We start from the raw sequence: 23,524 nt of genomic DNA, 5'->3' as shown, positions 1-23,524 counted from the left end.
GGTTTGGCCGTCTCATCCCATTATTACCTTGTCTTTGTTTATTGGGAGACACCACCAACATCATTAATGATGTCCCAAATACTAAACAACTACTTATAGCTTTAACCATTGCTAAGAAAACAATTCTTATGAATTGGAAAACAAGGACCACCATCAGTGTGACACATTAGAAAAATGTACTCAATGAACACCTTTCAATGGAAAATATTTTATATGACTCTCATATATACTTTAAATATTATGATTATCGTTATATATATATATATATATATATACACACACACAGACACACAACACATCAGACATATCAGTTCAGAAATATGCAGTTCTAGGCACAGCCAAGATACTGCGCAGAACCCTCAAGCTCCCAGACCTCTAGAGACGGACCTGAGCTCAGAGGATGAAAGAGACCACCCATGGAGGGTGAGAAGGGAATTATTTTTTTTTATATACATTCCCTTCTCATCCTCTTCGTGTGGTCTGTCTTGCTCCCTCTCATCCTCTGAGGGTTCTGCACAGTATCTTTGCTGTGCCTAAAACTGCACATTTCTGGACTGAGATGTCTGATGTTGTTCCTAGGATCTGTTTGAGCCACTGCTCCAGTTTGGGGGTGACTGCCCCGAGGGCCCCGATGACCACAGGCACCACTGTGGTCTTCACCTTCCAGGCCTTTTTCAGTTCCTCTCTGAGGCCCTGGTATTTCTCCAGTTTCTCCTGCTCCTTTTTCCTGATGTTGTAATCACTTGGTATTGCTACATCCACCACAACGGCTTTCCTCTGTTGTTTATAAACCATCACAATGTCCAGTTGGTTCACCATTACCATTTTGTCTGTCTGGATCTGGAAGTCCCACAGGATCTTAGCTCGGTCATTCTCCACCACCTTTTGGGGCGTTCCCCACTTTGATCTCGGGGCTTCCAGTCCATATTCTGCACAGATGTTTCTGTACTACTACTTGGTTATGTCGTTCCATGTATGCTTTCCCTGCCAGCATCTTGCACCCTGCTATTATGTGCTGGACTGTCTCAGCAGCCTCCTTGCACAACCTACATCTTGGGTCTTGTCTGGTGTGGTAGATCTGAGCCTCTATTGCTCTGGTGTTTAGGGCCTGTTCCTGTGCARMCAGGATGAGAGCCWCTGTGCTGTCCTTGAGTCCAGCTTTTTCCAGCCATTGGTAGGATTTCCTGATATCAGCCACTTCAGTTATTTGTCGGTGGTACATCCCATGTAGGGGCTTGTCCTCCCATGATGGTACCTCCAGCACCTTGTCCTCTGTTYCCCATTTTCTGAGACATTCGCTGAGCACATCGTCTGTTGAGGCTTTGTCCTTGATGTATTTATGGATCTTGGATGTTTCMTCMTRGACAGTGGCTCTCACACTCACTAGTCCTCTGCCTCCTTCCTTACGGCTCGTGTACAGTCTCAGGGTGCTGGATTTGGGGTGGAATCCTCCTTGCATGGTTAGTAGCTTCCTAGTCTTAACATCCGTGGCCTTCATCTCKTCCATTGGCCAGCTAATTATTCCGGCAGGGTATCTGATTACTGGTAAGGCRTAGCTGTTTATTGCACGGATCTTGTTCTTGCCATTGAGCTGGCTTCTCAAGGCTTGCTTTATTCGTTGGAGGTATTTGGCTGTGGATCCTTTCCTTGTGACCTCATCGAGGTTGCCATTTGCTTGTGGTATGCTATTGTTCCTCCTGGGAGTGAGATCCCTTCTGTGTGGACGACCTTCCCTCTCTTTGTGACCATCCAACCACACTTCTCTAGTCCGAATGACATTCCAATGTCAGTGCTGTAGGTCCTGGTGGTGTGAATCAGTGTCGATGTCTCGCTCGCTCTTGGCGTACAGCTTGATGTCATCTATGTAGAGGAGGTGACTGATTGTGGCCCCATTCTTGAGTCGGTATCCCTAGAAAGTCTTGTTGATGATTTGGCTGAGGGGGTTCAGGCCTATGCAGAACAGCAGTGGGGACAGAGCATCTCCTTGGTATAGGCCACATTTGATGGACACTTGTACAAGTGGTTTGCAGTTGACTTCAAAGGTGGTTTTCCACAGCCCCATCGAGTTTGCAATGAAGGCTCTTAGGGTCATATTGATGTTGTACATCTCCAAGCATTCAATGATCCAAGTGTGTGGCATTGAGTCATAGGTTTTCTTGTAATCAATCCAAGCCGTGCACAGGTTGGTGTGTCAGGTTTTGCAGTCTCGGGCGACTGTGTGGTCTACAAGGAGTTGGTGTTTGGCTCCTCTGCTATTTATGCCTATGCCCTTATGTGCCGTGCTCATGTATTTATCCATGTGGCCCCTTATCTTAGCCGCTATGATGCCTGACATGAGCTTCCATATTCCATATTGGCCGTGCACAGGGTGGTGTGTCGGGTTTTGCAATCTTGCGTGAAACCCGAAATAAATAAATATACATTCTGTATGTATTCTGTTTTTATTGCTCTACATACTTGTGATGTCGTTCATATTACCATTTCTGCTCACACTCTCATATACACACACATGCAACACAGTTAATGATACTCATTCTCTGCAACACCATACCCCGTTTTCTTCTTTGTTAGCTCTGATTTTATTTTCCGTTCATTATGGTTCACACCATCTCGTTTTAAATTGTGATATTAAATAAAAAAAGAATAAAAAATAAATAAAAAAATATATAAGAAATGTCTCGCCCACATTCTTCAATGTAGGAGAACACTTTTTTTTTATAACTATTGATCTTCAATAGTTATCAATAGGTGTATTGATAACTATAGAGGCCTGAATTTCATGTTATTGTAGCTCCACAGACCCCTTGTTTACTCCTGTTCCCAGTATGGAAGTAAATATGTGTCACCAGAATATGCCACTGACATTTTAATGTATATGTATATTTGGACGTACCATTTCAATGTTCACATATATCCAGAATACATTTTTGACCTAAAGCATTTCGTTATTTTTACATTGGTAGAAATTTCATTTATTTCCACTTCAAGCAAAAATTTCACAGTACTATTTCAAAGTAATCAACTTTTCAGTCTTAAAAGTCAAAAATCAAACGCAATATTTTCAGTCTCCTTAGATTCAATTGGCTCAATTTTGCTGTCTGAAATTCAGCATCTAAAAATTTAGTATAAAAAAGGGAAAGTTACTGGCAGTCACATACATTAGCAATGAATGTCAGATTCCAAAACCCAGTCAATCCAGTTGTTTCTTAGTCACGTGTTTTTAGTCACATGACCTGATGTTTTATGCTTATGTGGAGATCACATTGAAGGAAAACTATCATCGAGGCAGTCCTGGAAGCTAACGCCAACGCAACGGTAAGTTTAATACTTTTATTTTTAAGTAGTATTGTTTTTCATACATCATCTTGCAGCTCGATTTAGTTAACAGGTTTTGGTGACTTTTTTTTTTTTTTACATTTTCCAGTTTGTTCACTTTATTGGCACTTATTTTAGAAGTGTTTAGTGCACAAAATGGTTTACGTTAAGGTAAATTCATGTCACCATATAACAATTTTACCGTAACACAACATCAATTATTTTGCAGATGGTCTGCCAAAAATAAATCCCTAGTCTGTCCTTAGGACAAAAACTGCATATTTTTAGTCTGGGTTTACTCATTTCTTAACCCTTACCATGTTAATATATTCTAACCATTTTTCTGTTTCCCCTATTTTTCCAATCCCAAATCTGTGGTGTTTTTAAGCACCTTGACTGGCAAGTTTTGTCTGCATACTGATAATATAGTTTGGTTAAAGTTTAAACAGTCCCCCAATTAGGATTTTTGAGTTCTGCTCAAATTTCTCATTAATGCATTTCATACTTTCAGATACTTGTACATACCGTTTATAGGGTACATTTGTTTAAAGATATGAAGATTCCACAACTCATGTTTATGGTTAATAGGAATGGAGGAAGCTGCTTCATATATAGAAAGTGATAATCAAAGGTTTAAAAAAAGTATATTAAGAGTTTTAATATTTAATACACATTTTTTAAAGACAGTAGTGATAGCCTATAGTTTTGTGTGGTCATCAACATGATATTCAGTTTTTAACCATACATCTGAGGCCTCATGCATAAAGCCTGTGCACGCACAAAAATTGTGCGGCGCCATGTTTTACCCACAAGTCGGCATGTATAAAAATGAACTTCGTGTCAAAGTTTGCGTGCCTGCCACACACTTTTTCACTGGCGTTAAAGCGTGTGGCAGGCACGCAAACTTTTTCTGTGAACAATATTAAACTACAAAGTGTTAAAACTCACATAAATACACTGAAATCTGACTACATTCAATGTTATTTAGACCAAGAAGCATCAAACCCAATATTTTTTTCATGATTTTAATATTTTATTGTTTAAATGTAAACGATAAAACTGAACCGCATTTATCCTCAGGCAATAAGCTCATGCACACAAAATAAAGAAAAATAAAAGGATGTGAAAACCTCACTAGAATGTAAATAGTACTTTTCCTCAGTTTTTGTCTCATAAAGATGTAAAGCATTGGTCTGTGTGCCGAAGCACATGAAATGCATCTATGGATAATTTCATTATCACAAAAAAAAAGAAAAAAGGGTTGGATTAGCAGATTAACTCCAAATAGGTTTGATTATTTTTAAGGTGATCAAAGTGTGTAGACAATCGAAAAGTAGCTGTGCAAAGGTGAGCCGTGTAATTGTGGGGAGCTTTGGCTCTGATGGAGAACATCGTCAATGGAAGGATTCAGGGGAGTGATTGATCATAGATCATATTGATCTGCTGAGAAATGTTGATGGTTTATTATGTTTAGATTTCTCAGACTGATCATCGTGGAGCTCTTGAGCAAAACTTTAAGAAGGAGCCGTGCGGTACTGGTACCAGTCCAGCTGCAGCCATCCTTCAGTCGAGCCGCAACTGGTCTTTATGAATGTGCCTTTATGGACAGAAAGCATCTCTATTCTGTAAATGTACAATTTATGGACATGATCCCCTATTTAGAATAAATGTCCACATTCCCCACTCAAAGGGCTTTCTGACACACCGGCTGAACTAATGTTCTAATGTTAAAAAAGGCATTTGCACAATCTCTTTATTTTTATTTTTTGTAATTAGGACTTTTCTATTTTCTTTAAAATTTATTATTTTTATTTTGTGAGGTGACCTCATGTGCCCTGAAAGCACACTGCTACAAACAAGGACGTTGCCATGGTTATTGCTTCACGTGGTGGCAGATTTCCGGGTATTTATACTAATTTACATATGTAGTTATGGCTGGACCAGCAGCTGCGCTCCATTTCCCGCAAATTGGGATTTAAAAAGGAAAGGTGCACAGCCACGTGCGTGCACACGGCTTTATACATCTGGATATTTGTGCGCCGCACTTTTCTAAATTCATCCATACCTCAAGTTTTAGTGTGAAAACTGCGCACTCTTTTATGCATGAGGCCTCTGCTTATTACTCCATAACTCAAGATATTTGACCAAGTAAATTTTGGGTTTTCTCTCTCTCTCTTCCTTGCGTTTTCCCGGGTGTACAGATTCCAGAAATCGAATGGGAAGACATTGGGCTTCCTCTTCGGGACGACTCAAGTGTCACAGTTCCGAAGTACATCCTGCTTTAAGAAATGCAGATAGCCTTGGGAGCCACATCCCTTATTATTTTTTTTTTTTTTTTGCCTGTGACATTTTCACTGCTGCAGTTGAGTTTTGTGAACATCTTTTTATTCTGTCAAAGAAGTTGTCCAGATTTACAACTTGAATGTAAATCAAAATTCAGATTTTAGGTCAACTACAATTCAATTCAGTAAAGCTATTTTGATCCCAAAGGGAAATTAAATGTTATAACTCATTAATTCAAATTCTTTATAGAGTCATTGTAGGGTGTGAAGGCTGTGGCCAATTTACATTTTTCAGCAGTATCCAGATTTCTAGAAAGTATCTAGGATGTATGATGGTACTTTTTTCTTTTTTTTAGAACTTACATTATTACAATAAATAGAGTTGTTATTTTGACTTTTGCATTTTATTTTCTAATGGATTAAAAACATTTCCAAATCATATAAACGTACACAATAAAATGTTGGGTAAAAAACACATTTCATTGCATATTTCCTACTGCCTATGACCATGAATCAGAGCAGTGTAAAGGCAACATCTCTGAACATTGATTGCCATGTTACAAGTTTTCTGTGTTTAATTCAACATTTACCTATGTATTATTTGTGTAAATAAAACCAGAACATTAAAGAACTGTTTCTCTAAATTTCAACAACACCTTAAATGCAGATTATGTTTCATCTTCTTTATCGGGACATGGTTTGAGGAAATCATTCCAGAAAAAGACCTATTGTACAAAAAATTGGAAGGAAAAAAACATTTATTCAATTTTCAACATCAATGAAGACAATCTATGTCAAATGAGGTTGTAGATTCACAGAAGCACTGAATAATTTAAACATACTTTTTGCTTAGAACCGAATAGGTAATATAAAAAACACATTTAATTGAATACAGGTGTTAGTTAGCTCAGTAACTTTTTTATTTTAATAGTAAGTACATTTTGACATCAAAGACACCAAACTGTAAATATGTTTTCCAAAAGATTTAAATTGTAAGGTTATCATGGCACAACAAAAAAGTAAGTAACATATACCATGACATCTCAATACAAGTGAAATTTTGGGAAACAAATACAGAGCTTCATAAGTCATGCTTCAAAACACAATGTACCTTAAATAAAAGTTGTCATTTCCACATGGATGGATGGTGTTCCGGTATGCGGCAGCCTAAAATATTTGATAAAAGAGAATTTAGCAGACACCTCCTAACATTCTGCATTAGGGCTACATTTTATTATTAAACCTGGCATCTTGTTTGTTGACGTCACTTCTTACGCCACTCATGTCTTTTGGACGATATTAATAAGCTAAGTGCCTGGCTGACTGAACCTCATCATCCTGACTTAAAAACGAACTAATATGCTAACCCTTCCATTGAAGCAGGCCAAGCAGTCATGTTTGCTTACTACATTAGCATTAGGATCTCCTGGAAAATTATAACTATTGAAACTTCCCGTATCAGACTCTCCTAAAACAACAAACAACCAAGAAAGTCATCACCCATGAGTTCTCCAAAGAGGTGATGGACTTTGCACAAGTGGTACCTCTTTTTCAAATAAAACAGGTGGGGGTTGGGGCGGATAGCAAGACATAGTATACAACACTGCATGTTGTATGATTAACAGCTACCCAAATCAATGTTTTAAATCAGGCTCTAAGATTACATACCAAACTTCATGAGCAAAGAAAAAGAAAAAAAAAACTACTCAAACACAAAAGCAGTAAACTCACCGTTGAGTTAGTGCTAGTTTCCAGGACCGCCTCGGTGATGCATAATTTTCTTGCAATGTGAGTACCGCTGCACAAGCGTCACGTTATGTGACCGAGAAACGCGTAACTGGATTAGTTGGGTGTTGGAATCTAACATCCAGTAATAGTGTGTGACTGCAAGTAAACTTGTCTTCTTTTTTCTTCTTTTTTTTTTACGCTGAATTTTTTGACGATGCATCTTATATGGTGAAATGAGAATATTTCATTTCTAAGGAGACTAAAAATATTGTTTGAATTTTGAAAAGTAGAATTTTTTTATATGCCTAATTTTTTAACACTGAGAAGATAAACTGAAAAACAGCTATTAAAATTTTTACCACTCTGAAATGGCAATGTAAAGTTTTGCTTGAAATGAAAATAAATTAAATTTCAGCCATGGTAACATAACAATGAAACTTTTTTAGGTTAAAATGTAGTCTGAATACATTTTAACGCAGAAAGTGTAAGTGGAAATATGCAACATAAAAATTTCAGTGGCATTTTTTTATTCAAAACCTGGTGACACATATTTGCTTCCATATGAATGAGACATTTCACACCCTACCACCCTCCAGGGCGCAGAGTGTTCCACTACACCCCTTTCAGTGGGGAAACGGGTGGAGTTTGACAGCAAACTCCACCCCTTTTTTGTAGTTAGACAGCAGTGATACAATTATCTACCGGCAGAGAAACGTTTTATTCCAAAGTTTATCAAAAATGCCCACATGCTTTGATGTAAGAAAGCAATTTTGATAACTATTGACCTTCAATGCCTCAAGACTATGCTTAGTGATTCTGATGTTGGTATGTCAAAAGCTGTAGGAGTTGTTTTAGCAGATACAATAAATTTAAAAAAGAAAACATGGCAGCTTTGATCCAAAATGGACGACTTCCTGTTGGGTTTGGACCATTTCTCCAGAAGACTTTTTTGTGGATCCTGTCAAGGTCCGATTTTTTTTTCCCCTTTTTAAGATTTCTATTGGGCGCTGTGGATCAATTGGTGAATGGACTATAATCGATCACGGTGAGCTTGGTGAAGCTTGGCTAAAATATGTGGAATTTAGAATATGTCAACAGTGTCACTTCTGATTTACTGCCCTCTACCAAAAACTCTGCGTTTTAAAACAAACCAGATCAACTTCTTATCCTGACATGAGATCATCTTGATAAGCTTCAGGTGAGGGTCAGAAATGGAAGAAAAAACACTTCCTGCTCTGAGGGGACGGGGCTTATATAATATCAGCATAGGACCACATAAGATTGTCGGGCATCCAATCTGGATCACTCATACTATATTTGGTGCAACTTGGCCATTGTGTCTGAAAGTAATAGTGTTTTGTTTGCTTTGGCGAGTACACCAATTTTTGTCATTTTTCTAGGCTCAGTAAATGTGCTCAAAAACTCACAATTTTGATAACTTTTAATGCCCCACCCCTTATCTGCACAATGACAAAAAAAATAAAGTCGATAGCTAAAAATCCCTAAGAGGAGTTTGTTCAAGTTTGAGGTGTGTAAAAGTGAAAAATTGTCAAAATATTCCCTTTGACCCAAAATGGCTGCCTCCCTGTACATTTTAGGGGATAAATCCAAGGTACCGTATTTTCCGCACTATAAGGCGCACCTAAAAACCTTCAATTTCCTCAAAAGCCGACAGTGTGCCTTATATATGGACCAATATTGAGCCACAACAGGTCTAGCAACTACGGTAAGCAGCCGCCGACTTCATTTTCGCCCGTAGAAGAAGAAGTGCACGGTGCATGCTGACATAGTTGTCAGAACGCTGGTTTGTAATCTATTAATAAAGTTTGACTGACCTATCTACCTACCGACCGTCTAGAATCAGGTCGTCTGCAAGTCATTTAGCACCACGTTCTCCACCAACATGCTGTGTGCAAACGGAGAAGGGTGACCATCGTCCGGACACGCCCCGGCCCAGTCGCGGAAGGCTCTCCTCGCCGACCGGACCCGGACTGTTTTGTTGACATTCCCTTTAGTGCAGCTCCATCTAGTGGATGCATAACGTAACTCCAGCCTCTACTATAGCGTCTATTCTATGCACCTTATAATGCGGTGCGACATATATTAAAAAAGTTTTAAAATAGACCATTCATTGAAGGTGCGCCATATAATCCGGTGCGCCTTAGTGTGGAAAATACGGTACATTGTGTCGGGGTTCAAGTGGATCTACCTACATACCAAATTTCAGATCTCTACAGTACACGGTTTACCTTATCTCACATTTGGGGACAGATGCTCTAAACTTGTGATTCCATTAAAATACCATAAATTCCAGATTACGGAGCACAACTGATTAAAATCCGCATTCTCTAATCTTAGAAAGAAAATCAATTTAGTTCTTGTACAGGCTGCACCGGACTTTAAGCCACAGGTGTACCACATTCCATTGTAAGATATTTACACAGGAACATAACACGTGGGGATATTTTACTTTTAATTTAATCCGTATGGTAACATAAGCAAATACATATTGCAAATGCTTTTTTTTTTTTTTTACAGTGTGTACCTTTAAATATACATACATATCAGTAACACACACGTTGCTTATGCTCACCGGATGCCGCTGGAACCACAACGCCTTGCAGGGCATGGACCCGTCTCAGGGGGTGAACCCACTATTGCACCTGACCCAAATGAGCACAACTACATCCCCAACGCATTATGCGCATCATGTGCACATAAACAGCACAATCCTAGACTATACATATATTTTTGGAGCCTTTCTTTGCACATCATCCAAATCTACAAATTATGGATCTGGTCAACCGATCTCTCAATGCAATTGGTCAAATTTTCGACCAGAAGTCTGGGAACAGGAGAGCCTTCTTGTCCTGTGGGGACACACCCGGTGGGATTCACCCTGGATTTATTCGTGATAACAGGATTTCTGCTGTTTGGAGCTTGTGGATTCCTGGCCTATCGGCAAATTTGTGACGGACTTGGCTGAACTAGCAAACACTCAGACTGTTGACAGAGACGAGGACTCAAAACTCACCAACAGGATGGAATCGATCTTGGAGAAGTTGCTAGTTTCGGCTCAGTGGAACGACCAAACTAATTTGGATGACTGGGAACTGAGATGTATCAGAGAGACTTTAGGGAAGATTGAAATTTATAATCTTCCCGACGCAAGACGTTCTGTTTCTGAATTGGCTTTCCCCCTGTGGCCTTGGAAGGGCCTCATATTTCTAATCTCCTTGAAGATATGTAAACACAACACTCTTCCCTCCTCACCCCCTCCTGTATCCATGGAGTTGCGAAGCTGAACACTCCTAAGGCAATCATGCCTTAATAACAATACCTCTATCGGACTCTGCCAGGACTCTCAGTAACGTTCCTTCGTGGCCCTTTGACGTCACCGACTTTACTTGTGTCTTTGTTTTTCCCATCGTTTTGTCTGAATGTTGCCATTTGCCCTACTGTGTCCATTCCTCTTTTTTGTTTTAGGGTGAGTACTCCCTATTTAACCCAGAAAATGATTATTTTAGTTTATTAGTAATATCAGAAATTGTGGAGTACACACCAATTCTGATTCCCAAAAATGGAATCAGAATTAGAATAACTACGAACTTGGAATCCAGAAATACTTAAAAGTAATATAAACTAAGCAGTGACTGTTCCTGTTAACCCAGAAAAGGATTTAGAACAAACTTAGAATTGTGGAGTGCTCACTTTAACCCAGAAAAGGAATTAGATCAGTCACTCTTTAGCTCATTTTATCAGAAACTGTAAAGTACTCACTATTTAAAAATGGAATTAGATACTTAGCAACCCTAAACAGGAGCACCTAGTTTACATACTTTAGAACATTAGATTAGTTTTCTTTCCTCTTTTCTCTTTTTTCCTTTGGTTTGTTATTTTGTTTGCATTTCCTTTTAACTCATGTAAAGCACTTTGAATTGAGTTGTTGCTGAAAATGTGCTATATAAATAAAATTACCTTACCTGTGTATTTGACCACATGCGCATGGTTCACAAAAACAGTTGATGTGAAAATAAAATAATAATAATAATAATAATAATAATAATAAAGTGAATATGCTTTATTATTATTATTTTATTTATTTATTTAACAAATTATGCTAAATAATAAAGATAGGGAAGAAAAGCCTACACCTGTGATCCATGGGAGGTAAAGGATGGAGATTCCCAGGTTCAGGTGACGTATCTGAAACTCCCACTGCCCCCCCCCCTTAGAAGTACAAGACGGTTGAAACTCTGCTTATTCGTTTTTAGCTACTTTCACTCCATAGTCATATGTAGCTTACAGAAAGAGTACAAAGCCTCCAAATAACAGTAAACTGACTAATAACATTTATGTTTGGGTCGGACATGTTCTCATTCCCACAGACTCACATAGATGGGGGCTATGTACAAGATGTTTTTACACAAAATACCCTTTTTTACCCACAATGCTAATAGCAAAGACGGCTAGATACAAATTTCAGTAACTTTTTTTTTTTTTAAGTTGAAGAAATATCTCAAGCTATGCACAGTATGCAGGCGCTACTGGATTTACAATACCGGTCATTGAATTGTGAAAGTGCTCTTGATTTATTGCACAATTTCATTGGACCTCTGCAAACAACTCATCGATTGGTCTAATGTTACGAGGCTAAATGTTTTTGCCGACATGAAAAAAAAGATGCATTAGTATAGTATAGTATAGTATAGTATAGACCGCAGAGTTCAAAGTGTGGTAAAAAAGTAAAGGCTTATAGTCCAGAATTTACGGTAATTTAATTTCATGCGGGGGACAATTTTGGGCAAAGTTTGGTAAGTTTTTGAATATTCACCATACTTTGGTTTGGTGAGTATTCATTCCAGGACGTCCCAAATCCGACCGGAATTTGGAACAGACAAATCCCAAATTTGTGATTTTGGATGGAAAAGAATATAAAAATAATAAGAAGAATTCATTCAGATAAAATAGGCAGTCTCAGCTTTTCAATGATTGGGTCTAAATAAGCTTTTAAAAAATGGTGGATTCACAAAACTGATTAGCTGGAAGTTATGACTTGTTTAGCAGTTCTACAGCAAATGAGGTGATGTCATAGACAAGATGTTATAGGCAATAGAGAAAAATGAACAGACTGAAAAATATAACCCAAAAAGAATATAAAGATTTCTATGCAGCACCAGCAGAGAATAAACTTAATTTTGCACAAAACGTGTATTTAAGAGATAAAAAAAGTGGATTTTGCAAGATATGGCCCCTTTAAGTTTTTTTAGAAAGAAAAAAAAGCTCAACAGTTCAATAATTAAAGCTTTTAAAGAGAAACTGGAGTCATCTGGCAGGTCAAATCTTAAAATCAGAATAGATAAAAAAGAGAAAACAAATCACATAACTTGAAATGATCATCCTAAATCGGGTTTCCAAATACACTTATAGCCGTTTTTCTGTAAATATTTATTTTAAATAGTTTGTCTTTTTTTTTTTTTTTAAGAAAATGTCACCAGTGGAGTCCAAAGGAGGCTAGAGAGTTGCTCTTTTTTCTATACAAAATATTTGAAAGGAATGTAAAACATGAGTGAAGTTGTGAAAATGGTATTGTAAGCAGAGAGAACAAAATGAAAAGCAGCCTACCAAGCATCGCTTCATCTGGAATGACTGGACCTTGACAGCCTGAACAGCTTCATCCAGAAGCTTCTCTTGTTCATCTTGAGCCGACTGCTGCGTGGTTGGCTGAAAAATACCACAAGTCATTATTCTCATTTCCTCTACAAAAGCATTAGTCTTTTCATGCTGCCCCCAACAACATGCTGATCTGGGCAATTGCCCATGTCGCTGTTATGGATTCACTGGTGGCGAGATTAACTTGTGGTGGCAGCTGTGAGAGGGAGGCAGAGGTTTCCGTGGACATGGTTGTTTTAGGGTCACTTAAAAAACTGAACCAGGAAATAATCAATGTGATAAGCTGATAGAACTCCAAATCTTTGCAAAATACTATCTGCTTCCACAACACACCCATTAAGATCTCAAGAGTAACTCACTAAAAAGACTTTTATTGGGCTAATACTGTGTGTGGCCTTATTTTAGTATTTTAAATAATCTGAGGGTTTCTCCCAGTGTATTATAAACCTGGTGGCCCGCCATGCTTTACTAGCCCCTCCGCCAGGCCAAGCATTTTTTTATTAGAAAAATTAATAATGCAAAAAAATAAATAAATAATTTTTTTTAAGTTAATGCTGTATTGCAAGCATCTGTTCCTCTGATCATTTCACTGGGTGAGCAAATTTATTCCTAAAACTTTATAGCACTTAAAGCTGGGAGAGCGGACCAACCACACAGCTGGTGCCTCTGCGCATTGAAACCCAAGCTGCCGCTGCTTGATCTCTGCGCACATTGCGTGCACTTCCTTTCACTCAAACTGGACACAGTTTGAGTGAAACTGTGTCCAGTTTTACTGGACACAGTAAATATCCATCAGGGGGTTGATGGATATTTACATCAACCCCCTGTGAGAAATTATGCTTCTTTAGAGAACTCTACATCAAGATAAGAGTTTAAACCGCACCGCATTAGCTCTGGTCGCACAGCTCTATGTGAACTGCAGGAATAACTTGTAGTCGCGCTTTCAGAGATGCGGCTGAGGACTGGTGAAAATGATTCATATTTGTGGACAAAAAATTATATGCGGCGTTTACATTGTTAAGAAAATAAATTTAAAATAAGCTAGTCGTAAAAACTTAACCATATGTTCAATATTAGATCAAATAAGTTTTAAATAAGAAAATTCACTCCAAATTATATTCATTCAATTAGCGTAATCTCTTATGTAGGATAGTTCTATTGAAACATATTACACTAAGTTGAATTAAAATAACTTAGCTTGTAGTTCTCTATAATTTAGAACACAGCTAGCTTCCCTGTGTGTGAGTTTAACCTTTTGACCACTTTGATAAGATTTAACAGCTGGTGTAAAACAATCTGGTCCTGCCAACAGAGGGTGCGTTTACACTGCAGCCTGAAGTGACCCAATTTCAATTTTTTTGAAGTAATGCGACCTGTATCCGATCTTTTGATGGCAGTGTGAACAGCACAGGTCGGATTCTTTTTCGAATGTGACCCATATCCGACACGTATCTGATTCAAATGCGACCTAACGTCCAGGTTGCATTCATCCGAACTGAATGTCACTGATTCTCAACAAATCTCACTATTCTGCGTCCTGATACGCACAAGCAGGAAGAAAAACAACAACCATGACGGACTATATGAGGATTAAGTTGTTAATATGTTGCTCCGGTTGGACAACAACTTCAAATATGTAAGCTAAGTCCACCGTTAGCCTCCATGTTTACGTCTGCAAAAACAACTGAGCACTTCTTTTTATGACAGTTAGCATTACACTCAGATCGCTGCCGCTATTGCGCCCTCTACTGCGCATGCGGGACACTTCAGCTCACTTGCCCGTTTACACTGCAGAACACATACAGGTCGCATTTACTGGCAAAAAATCGGAATTGCCAAACAAAAATCGGAATTGAGTCACTTCAGGCTGCAGTGTGAACGCACCCAGAGTAGAGCTTCCTCTTGGGACAGGGTCATATAAAACATCTATCTTCATTCAAAAGAAAATAACACTTCTTTGATCTTAAAAAACAGGTTTTACTGGAACATAGTCAACTAGATTTAAATGAACTTAGCCAAGGACACTCCCCTAATTTGAATGCAGCAGAGAAGGGAAACACGCCCTCCCTTTAAAAGTATAGGAACCTTAACCTCAGATCGCTCCGGGGTTACCCGTGATGCCGTCTCTGGGGAACGGTGCGGCGGTGAAATGGTTCCCCGTAAGTTTGTCTTGGTGTTTGGATGTCTGTGGAGTGAGGTAAATATTGAATTGGATGCTGGTTTGTGATTTTATTGTGTTCTGTCAGTTTCATTAGTTGTTCGCCTAATAAATGTTGTTTATGTTTGGACTTGGGAAAACGTTTGTCTTTGTCTTTATGGTTCAGCTGATACAATGACGACCTCAATGAATCCGGGCAGAAGAGAGAATAAAACAAGTCAAAAGATTTTAATTATTCCTCTTCTGATTAAAATTAACATCTCAAAACGCTGCCAAGATAAGGGTTTCCTTTTCCCTGTAAAGTTTATGTATTTGTTCCCGGTTGGCCACTGAGTTAGTGGTTAACGAACCAGCGCTAACTTCATCATGGTTCAGGTGAGGAGCTTTCGCGCTCTCCTAGTAGTCACACGTCACGCTGATTTTATATTATTTTACTATTATGTTTAATACTATTTTTCCAGTTACACGATGCATCAAACCATATCAAATGCTTTGTCTACTTAGTCAGCCAGAGTTAATGCGTGCGTCGGGGCGAAGATCTGACAAACTCCTCCCTTAAAGTTGGACAACCACAACAGTTTGTGTATTTAGAAATTCAGCAGACACGAAATGAAGAGCTACTAAAGTCACATTAGCAGTATTTAATTACGTCTCCCATTTGTTGTGCATCGCTGCGCAGTGCAACGGATTTAGCTCATCATGCAGGGCCAGTGTTCTGTTTATCTGCTACCCGTAAATCCACCCTACCTTGTGGTAATGCGCATGCGCACATCGATGCTACGTCACATACTGCTTACTCAGATTTCTTATAAATACATCCTACCTGTGGAAGTTTTGTTTTATGCGTTTTATTTCATCGCAGATTTCAGTAAGTTTTATTTAATTTATTTTATACCTGGCTTTCATTAAGCTGCTGTATCACTTCATGGTTTTGTTTAAATGACAGGCAGCTTGTAAATATATTTATAAATGGCTTTAATTTGCCGTCTGCAATGTCGTTAAGTTATTGTTTGTCGGTTAATCAGGACAAAATGTGTTTGGTGGGCTTTTTTGTCCCTATATATTAAAATATTTTAGTTTAACAACACTCTATTACTAAACCTGCTAAATAGATGTTGGTAGCGATACTATGCGAGATTGAAGCTGTGTAATAGCGGTGTAATATTACTGTACATGAATCATAACCTATCATTTCAGGAGCACAGTGACCTGCGCAGTTCGGTGGACACATTATGGCTGCACTGCATTTAATAAAGTCTGTCATACAACTTATTAATGCACAAAAATTGTTGCAGTGATCTGTATTTGTCTGAGTTTAATTTAATTCCAATAACGCGTTTCCCCTGTCTGACACCGTTTTATTCTTACTAACACCTTTGTATTTAAAATATATTTTAACAAGTAGGATATTCTAATAAAAGGATTAGTGCATACATCTATAGCTTTTCATTTTGAACGGGTAGGATATTCAGATGAAGGAAGTGATCTTGTGGTTTCGTCATGTATATAAATTGTTCCAGTGCTAAGCTAACATAACTCCTAAGCTTCCACTTCAGTTCCGTCATTGAAATAATTTTATCCAATGTATTTAATATTAACACAACCCGCTATAGTTTTCTGTTTTTAAACATGACGGTAGCAGTTTGGACGTGTAGCACTGACAGACTTAGCCATCTAGTGCTACGGTAGGAAAATGGAAAATCTGACGAGGTAGCACTGATCGTCAGAACACCGGTCCAAGGCTGTATAGGGCCTTGAGCAGAATTTGACTTTGGGGCCCTTTTTGTTGCTAAAAATCATCAGCACCTCTAACAGCTTCTGTGTTAGATTTAGTTAAATCTGGGAGAGGGGGACTAGTTTAATTGGGCATCCTAAAAATTAATTAAGTATAATTTACTAATTTGTATTTGCGAATAAACAGATCTCAAACTTAAAGATTAAACTCATAGCATCAGAGTGTAGCTATGGTAACAAAACTATCAATATTGTTATTTGAAGTTTTACAAAGTAAACTTGCCAGCTCCTTAAAATCTTAAGCTTAAAAACAGTCGCAGCCCGCCACGGGTGTAAAAGCATGTGACGCATTTATAAGGCTTCATAATAACACGGACGCATACCGAGTTTTCATTTCAACTCTGTTGGACAGCACGGACKTCAAACTTTATAAAAGTGGTGTTTTTATATTGGTTTTGTGGTTATTTACTTCAAAATAAAGCCAGGAATATGATCGATCATTTCCGCCTTATTTTGTGGGGTCTAAATGTACCACATTTYGTAACAACCAATGAAAATGTGTTGACGGTCTGTTGCTAGGTAGAACGGAGACACGCGGAGAGAGGAGGGGGGGAGGGATTTGGATACGGCAAGAGACTAGGGAGCAGCGAAGCTGTGTGTTTTACTAAGAGTGCTTCGATGGGTTTTTTAGACTAAGTGTGTTAGTTAGAGTTCGTGGTGTGTGCAGTAGTGTTAGTAGTAGTTTTGCTAGCGATCGCTGCATGGCTTCATAGCGAGCTCTGACGCACTGAGAAGAGAAAGAATGCGCGCCGGCCATTGAGACCTCGTCTTGAAAGGGTTAAATGCTAAACAATTGAAAATATTTTAATTTATGTATGCTGAAACCATTAAATCAAATTCAGCAGCATTGATCATCTCAATAAAAAAATGTTACATTCATGTATCTGTGGTCTGTGTTAAAATATTAGCATTTATGTGCCCCTGAAGCCCTGATGGAGATGCTGACTTCATTTGGATTAAACAGAAGTGCAAATAATTCATATTAATTTTAATTGTATTTTTTGTTCTGTTGTTTTTAAGACTAGTTGTGGGTTTAGATAGCGTTTCACTGGTGATGATTTCCCGTAACATAATTACTCAGTAATATTTTTACTTTTCCTGTCTACTCCACATATTTTAATACAAAAACACTTTGGGCAACCAATGGACCTAACAGCGCCCCCAGCACCGGGCATAGCAACTTTTCTGGGTGAAACTCTGCACATCTAATTATTTCTGCTCTTTCAACAGGTCAAACATTGCAGCAGACAGAGGACAGAATTATCCGTCACCATAACTCAAAATATTCACATATTTACTTCTGTAGGAGTGCTTTGCAACAAAAGTTGATTTATTTTACACATGCAAAATAAGACCTTTTGAAGATGTTAACCCATGTCTTACTGAGATTCCTTGACATTGTATGGCTAATATAGAACCAGAGAATTTCATTAAGTTAATATTTATTATTCCAATAGGTACTTTAGTAATCTGTGTTGTAAAGTTGTCTAGCTCTCAAGAAATGAGCAAATGGAGAGAAATATTTTTTAAACCCTTTATTGAGAAGTATTCACAACAAATGTATTCGAAATGTTTTGAATAAGCAAAATATGTATATGCAGACAGAAACCATTAAAAATTTTAAAAGCATTGCAGCTATATTCTGCTAGAAATACATTTCTTGTACTCTCCAAAGGAATCTAGAAATCTGTCCTGGTTTGTCCAAACACACCAGTTTGGGATGACTGCTCTGTGATCAGGACCCAGAGTCCCATAATGCCAAGACAAACTGTCTCTATTCAGCATGTTCTTCACCTTCATCTGGAAATTCAACAACAGCACAAAGGTCATTCCAGATGTTCCTGGCCAGACGCAGGACTCATGCCTTAAGAGTGTAAGGCTCCATGTGTGGTAGGACTGAAATGCAACAAGGTGGCTGTTGCATGCAGCACTTCCTCTCCACCACAGAAGGCATCATCTCTCTGCTCCTCTGGTAGATGCTCCAGGATGTTTGTCTGGAGACAGGAGGTGATGTTGGAGAAGCAGCACAATGGCTGAGTACCTCAAGGCCCGGATCCCGATCCACACATTACTAAAACACTTGCTGTGTCAGCTGTAAATAGGGCTGGGGGATATATACATATTGAATTTACCCCCTGTAAATTCAATTGTTGAAGGTGCTCCTAGAGACAGATAAAAATTGCTGAAGCTCATTATAAGCAGCTAACATTATGCCACATAAAATAAAATGTAAATATAATGTATGATGTGCAAAGGGAAAACAATGAAACAGAGCTATATTACACGTTTAAAAGCAGCAATTTCTGATCATAAATTCAACACGCCATATCCTCTACAGAGATGGTAATGAGTTGGACCGACTCCGCGACTTCTGACCTGCCTGCCTGCCTGATGCTCCATGGACACGACATCTTCTTCTTTCCACCCGTGACTGTTTCTTTATCGGAGCCCATGGACTCCATGTCAAAACTCTAGTCGCATAACATACAGATGACATGTCATATCGTGCAAAGCGAAAATTGTAAATTGCTAACTCACTGACTTGACATATTATCTAGATAGCAGCCTAACATTAAGTAATTACACACATATCTGGTTTTATGTTAGCTTACTAGCCATTTATAAAAAAAAAAAAGTAACATTAAAATATGAACTGACTATTTTTAAAGTGAAAAGCATACATTGATACCTACCTTTGCCATAGCCATTTATCCGCTGTCATGGAGCCCTGTTTACTAGCCTGCGCTAGTCTTCTTTGTGCGGGGAGGAGCTGTGGAGGGAGGAATGCGCAACACAGCCGAGAACAAGGGGGCGGGGCTTGTTCAAATTTTCAGTCTAAGCCCACAGTTTTAAAAAAGTTACATACTGCAGCTTTAAAACTCAGACTACGAGTAGAAACATATAATCTGCAGAGAATGTGGGAGAGAGGAAATACAACCATTTTGTTTCACCACCTTAAAACGAAGCATGTGCTTGAATACCAGCAATGCAGCTAAGTACAAGTTTCAGTAACAACATTGGGAAGAAAATGCAGGATTTGACCCAGTTATCCATTACATTAAGCTTATATATATCTTAGAGGTGTGCCGATCGATCGGCCACCGATCATAATCGGCCGATTTCCTTGAAAAAGTGTATGATCGGTGATCGCAGATCACGTCTCTTGTTGCTAATCACACAAACTGATAACCTGCATCTCATTTCTCAGCCTGCCTGTGCAGCTGGTCTACTCTTTCCTTCACACTGCGCAAACGCGCAGCAACAAATCCTAAGCGATGTGGAACTATAACGCACTGAGTGAATGGGGAAGTTTACGTGTTGCGGCGGAAAATTGAAGCAGGTCAAAATGCATCAACACAACGAAGCTAATATGGCATCAAAACAATGCCATACTTGACGGAGTTTGGCTACATCGAGGCTCACTGCAGTAAAAAGACATATGGAGGATCAGATAGCAGGTAAAGCAGCACAGCTACAAACACTCACCTGGATTAACATGACGGTCAGAAAGCTAAACAAATAACCCGTAAAATTATTTAAGTCTTGGAGCTGCGATGTAAGACGCTGGTTCTGCTCTCACTGTTGAACCGCTGCTACGCTACAGGTAGTAATATTTGACAGACGGAGCGCCGCTTCTGCTCCACCTGGTAGTGACTCTCACACCGAACCTCTGCTTAAAGCTGCAGCATCTAACCTAAAAAATACATTTTACATACGTATTAAAACTTTCGCTGTCCTAACATGAGACAGATAATCTCTAAAAAAATAATCGATCTCCTCCCTGTTCTGCATAATTACTCTGCTCAGTCAGAAACAGCCAATCAGAACTAGCAGTAATCAGCTAGCCGCCATGCTATCAGGAAGTTTTCATTCAGTAACTCTGGATTGTTTATTGTAATGGAACCTGTATTTGCCTTTGAATGTTAAGCTTTATACTTGAATTTCTTTGGCAATTTTGAGAGGTTTTATTTTGACTCTTTGCATTATTTAGCCTCTTCAGAGCCTCCATATGTTATCAGTCTGTTAAAGATAGTTTTACTGATAGGAGTACAATTTGCACAATGCCTGTTTTGTTTTTTTCTTGGAAAAAGTTATTAAAAACAATTTTTTGTCTAAATTAAGGTGAATTCATGGTTCCTTTTTCCACATAATGTAACCGGTAGTATTTATGATAAAAAAATAATAATAATTATGTGATCGCTATCGGTGATGGGAATCGGCAGGAAAAAACCTGATCGGCAAATTTCTCTATCTATCTATCTATCTATCTATCTATCTATCTATCTATCTATCTATCTATCTAGATAGATAGATAGATAGATAGATAGATAGATAGATAGATAGATAGATAGATAGATAGATAGATAGATTAACGTCATCATTAAGAGGTCTCCCTTACATTAACATTTTTTTAAGGGAGACCTTGCAATGATAGCCAGCAACATAAAATAAAACTGTTACAGACATCATATATCCACAAAAACAAGTGTTAAATGAGTTTTTATAAATATATACATTCCACTCAATTAGTATATGATTTGTTTCTATTGTAAGTTTTCTACAAATTATATATCGTTATATCCACCCATCACAATATGCATTGTGATATGAATTTAATGCCATATCGCACATCCCTACTGTCCACTTAGGTTTACATTGCGGCTGTTCGTGAGCTTAAATTGATTTATTCTGGCGAACCTAAATGTGAATGGTCTAGTGTTGCTCATTTATCTGGTTATGCTCAAATGCGGTGTTTTCGAAGCGCACTGAATGCTATTCTGTACAAAGAATATATTTTAAACATAATTTTAACGTGTGGCATTAAATATATATACGTCAAATGGGGTTTACCTCAAGGTTTTTGCGAAAGGGTTCGTTACACAGATAGCATTTTTCAACAGGCATTAACGCAGCCACCTACAATTTAGAAACATCTGCGGTGCACGTAGGTTTCAACCAGATAAACTCGCAACCAGTTAATCCATAGCACCGGTAGATTTTTAATACAGAAAAATAATGTACAGGCAGAAATGTGTAGCCATGCGCTCTGTCCAAATAAATTGAAATTAGAAATTGGATAGGAACACAGACCGATTGTCCAAGATGAGGAAACCAACCCACTCCACAAGAGTTTATAAGAACAAGATCCAGCAGAGCTGTGGCTTCAGCTAACACATGCTAACGTTAGCGCTGACAAACTCAGCTTATCTTCCAGAAAAACACTGACCGAACAAACCAAGTATAAGAACACAATATCACTACAACAGAGGCTAAATAAATCTGCAAACATTCAGACGGGATATTTTAATAAGTTTATCAGTAGACGTTAGCTCAGCTAGCTGATGTTTGCGCAGCGTTAGGCCAAAGGATCGAATAAAGTAATCGGAAGCAGACATCACCCGAAGGATCATTAACATCTTCTGATTTCTTCATCATTATTTAAAACACGTCACTGAGCAAATGGTAATGTTAAATGTAGGTCAATACTTTGAATTTAGATTGTGCTTACCATGATTGCAGGACGTTTTTCAGTACAAGCAGAGACGGTGACCTATCATGTGACTCGCAGTGACGTCTCATCAGAGAAGGGTTCTTCTTCTTCTTCTTCTTCTTCTTCTTCTTCTTCTTGTCGGTTTTATGGCGGTTGGCAACAAACTGCTGGTAGCATTACCGCCACTTACTGGTATGGAGTGTGGTTCGTGATGGTTTAAATATTTATCCTGATCTATATATAAATATATTCTACCATAAATTCTATCTAAACATACACTCACACATTCACACGAAAAAAAAACATACATACATGCACAATTGTATATCATGCCTTCACTCACAAACACACTTACTATAATTAAATTCTATGAAATAATTAAATTTTCTTTAGAAATCAAATAATTATTTGCATATGTTTACTCCCTAAATTCTTTCTCAATATATCTAATAAATTAACTTTCTCTTTAATACTTTCAACCTCTCTCTTCATATATCTTCTCTCTTTTTCATATTTATGGCATTCTAATATAACATGCTCTATGGTTTCATATTTATCACAATAATCACATTTGCCAGTTTTATGTTTTTGAATTTTAAAAAGTGTATAATTAAGTCCTGTTTGTCCAAATCTTAACCCTGTTATCACTCTTTCCTCCTTTCTGTTTTTTCTTCCATTTCTTCTTTCTCCTACAATCTTCTGAATTTTATAAAACTATCTTCCTGTTTTCTAGGCGCAGCCGAGGTGTTGAGGGGATCCGTTTTGGTGGCCTTAGGATCACATCTCTGCTTTTTGCGGATGATGTGGTCCTGTTGGCTTCATCAGATCATAAATTCAACACGCCATATCCTCTACAGAGATGGTAATGAGTTGGACCGACTCCGCGACTTCTGACCTGCCTGCCTGCCTGCAGCTCTCACTGGAGCGGTTCGCAGCCGAGTGTGAAGCGGCCGAGATGAGGCTCAGTGCCTCCAAATCTGAGGCCATGGTCTTGAGCTGGAAAAGGGTAGAGTGCCTTCTCCGGGTCAGGGGGGTCGTCCTGCCTCAAGTGGAGGAGTTTAAGTATCTGGGGATCTTGTTCAC

At 38.4% G+C, this 23,524-nt stretch overlaps 1 protein-coding gene and 1 long non-coding RNA gene across 2 annotated transcripts in view; one reads left to right on the top strand and one right to left on the bottom strand.

Moving 5' to 3' along the window:
* Positions 1-22,567, bottom strand: part of vps35 (VPS35 retromer complex component) — a 51,625-nt gene extending 29,058 nt beyond the window's left edge. The window contains exons 1-2 of the mRNA XM_008405049.2: positions 22,460-22,567; positions 12,951-13,049 (exon numbers count right to left, since the gene is read on the bottom strand). Of these exons, the coding sequence (XP_008403271.1) occupies positions 12,951-13,049; positions 22,460-22,462 (102 nt within the window). The 5' untranslated portion in view covers positions 22,463-22,567. The remainder of the gene's footprint in view (positions 1-12,950; positions 13,050-22,459) is intronic.
* Positions 1,648-4,397, top strand: LOC108166193 (uncharacterized). The gene is made up of 2 exons (XR_001776470.1): positions 1,648-2,150; positions 2,196-4,397. It is a non-coding gene; the product is annotated as an uncharacterized LOC108166193 (long non-coding RNA).
* Positions 22,568-23,524: the final 957 nt, after the last annotated feature.

The sequence above is a fragment of the Poecilia reticulata genome, linkage group LG3 (assembly GCF_000633615.1).
Source record: "Poecilia reticulata strain Guanapo linkage group LG3, Guppy_female_1.0+MT, whole genome shotgun sequence".
NCBI lineage: Eukaryota > Metazoa > Chordata > Actinopteri > Cyprinodontiformes > Poeciliidae > Poecilia > Poecilia reticulata.
The sequence above is the reverse complement of the archived record's forward strand: the minus strand, read 5'-3'. Positions and strand labels throughout refer to the sequence as shown.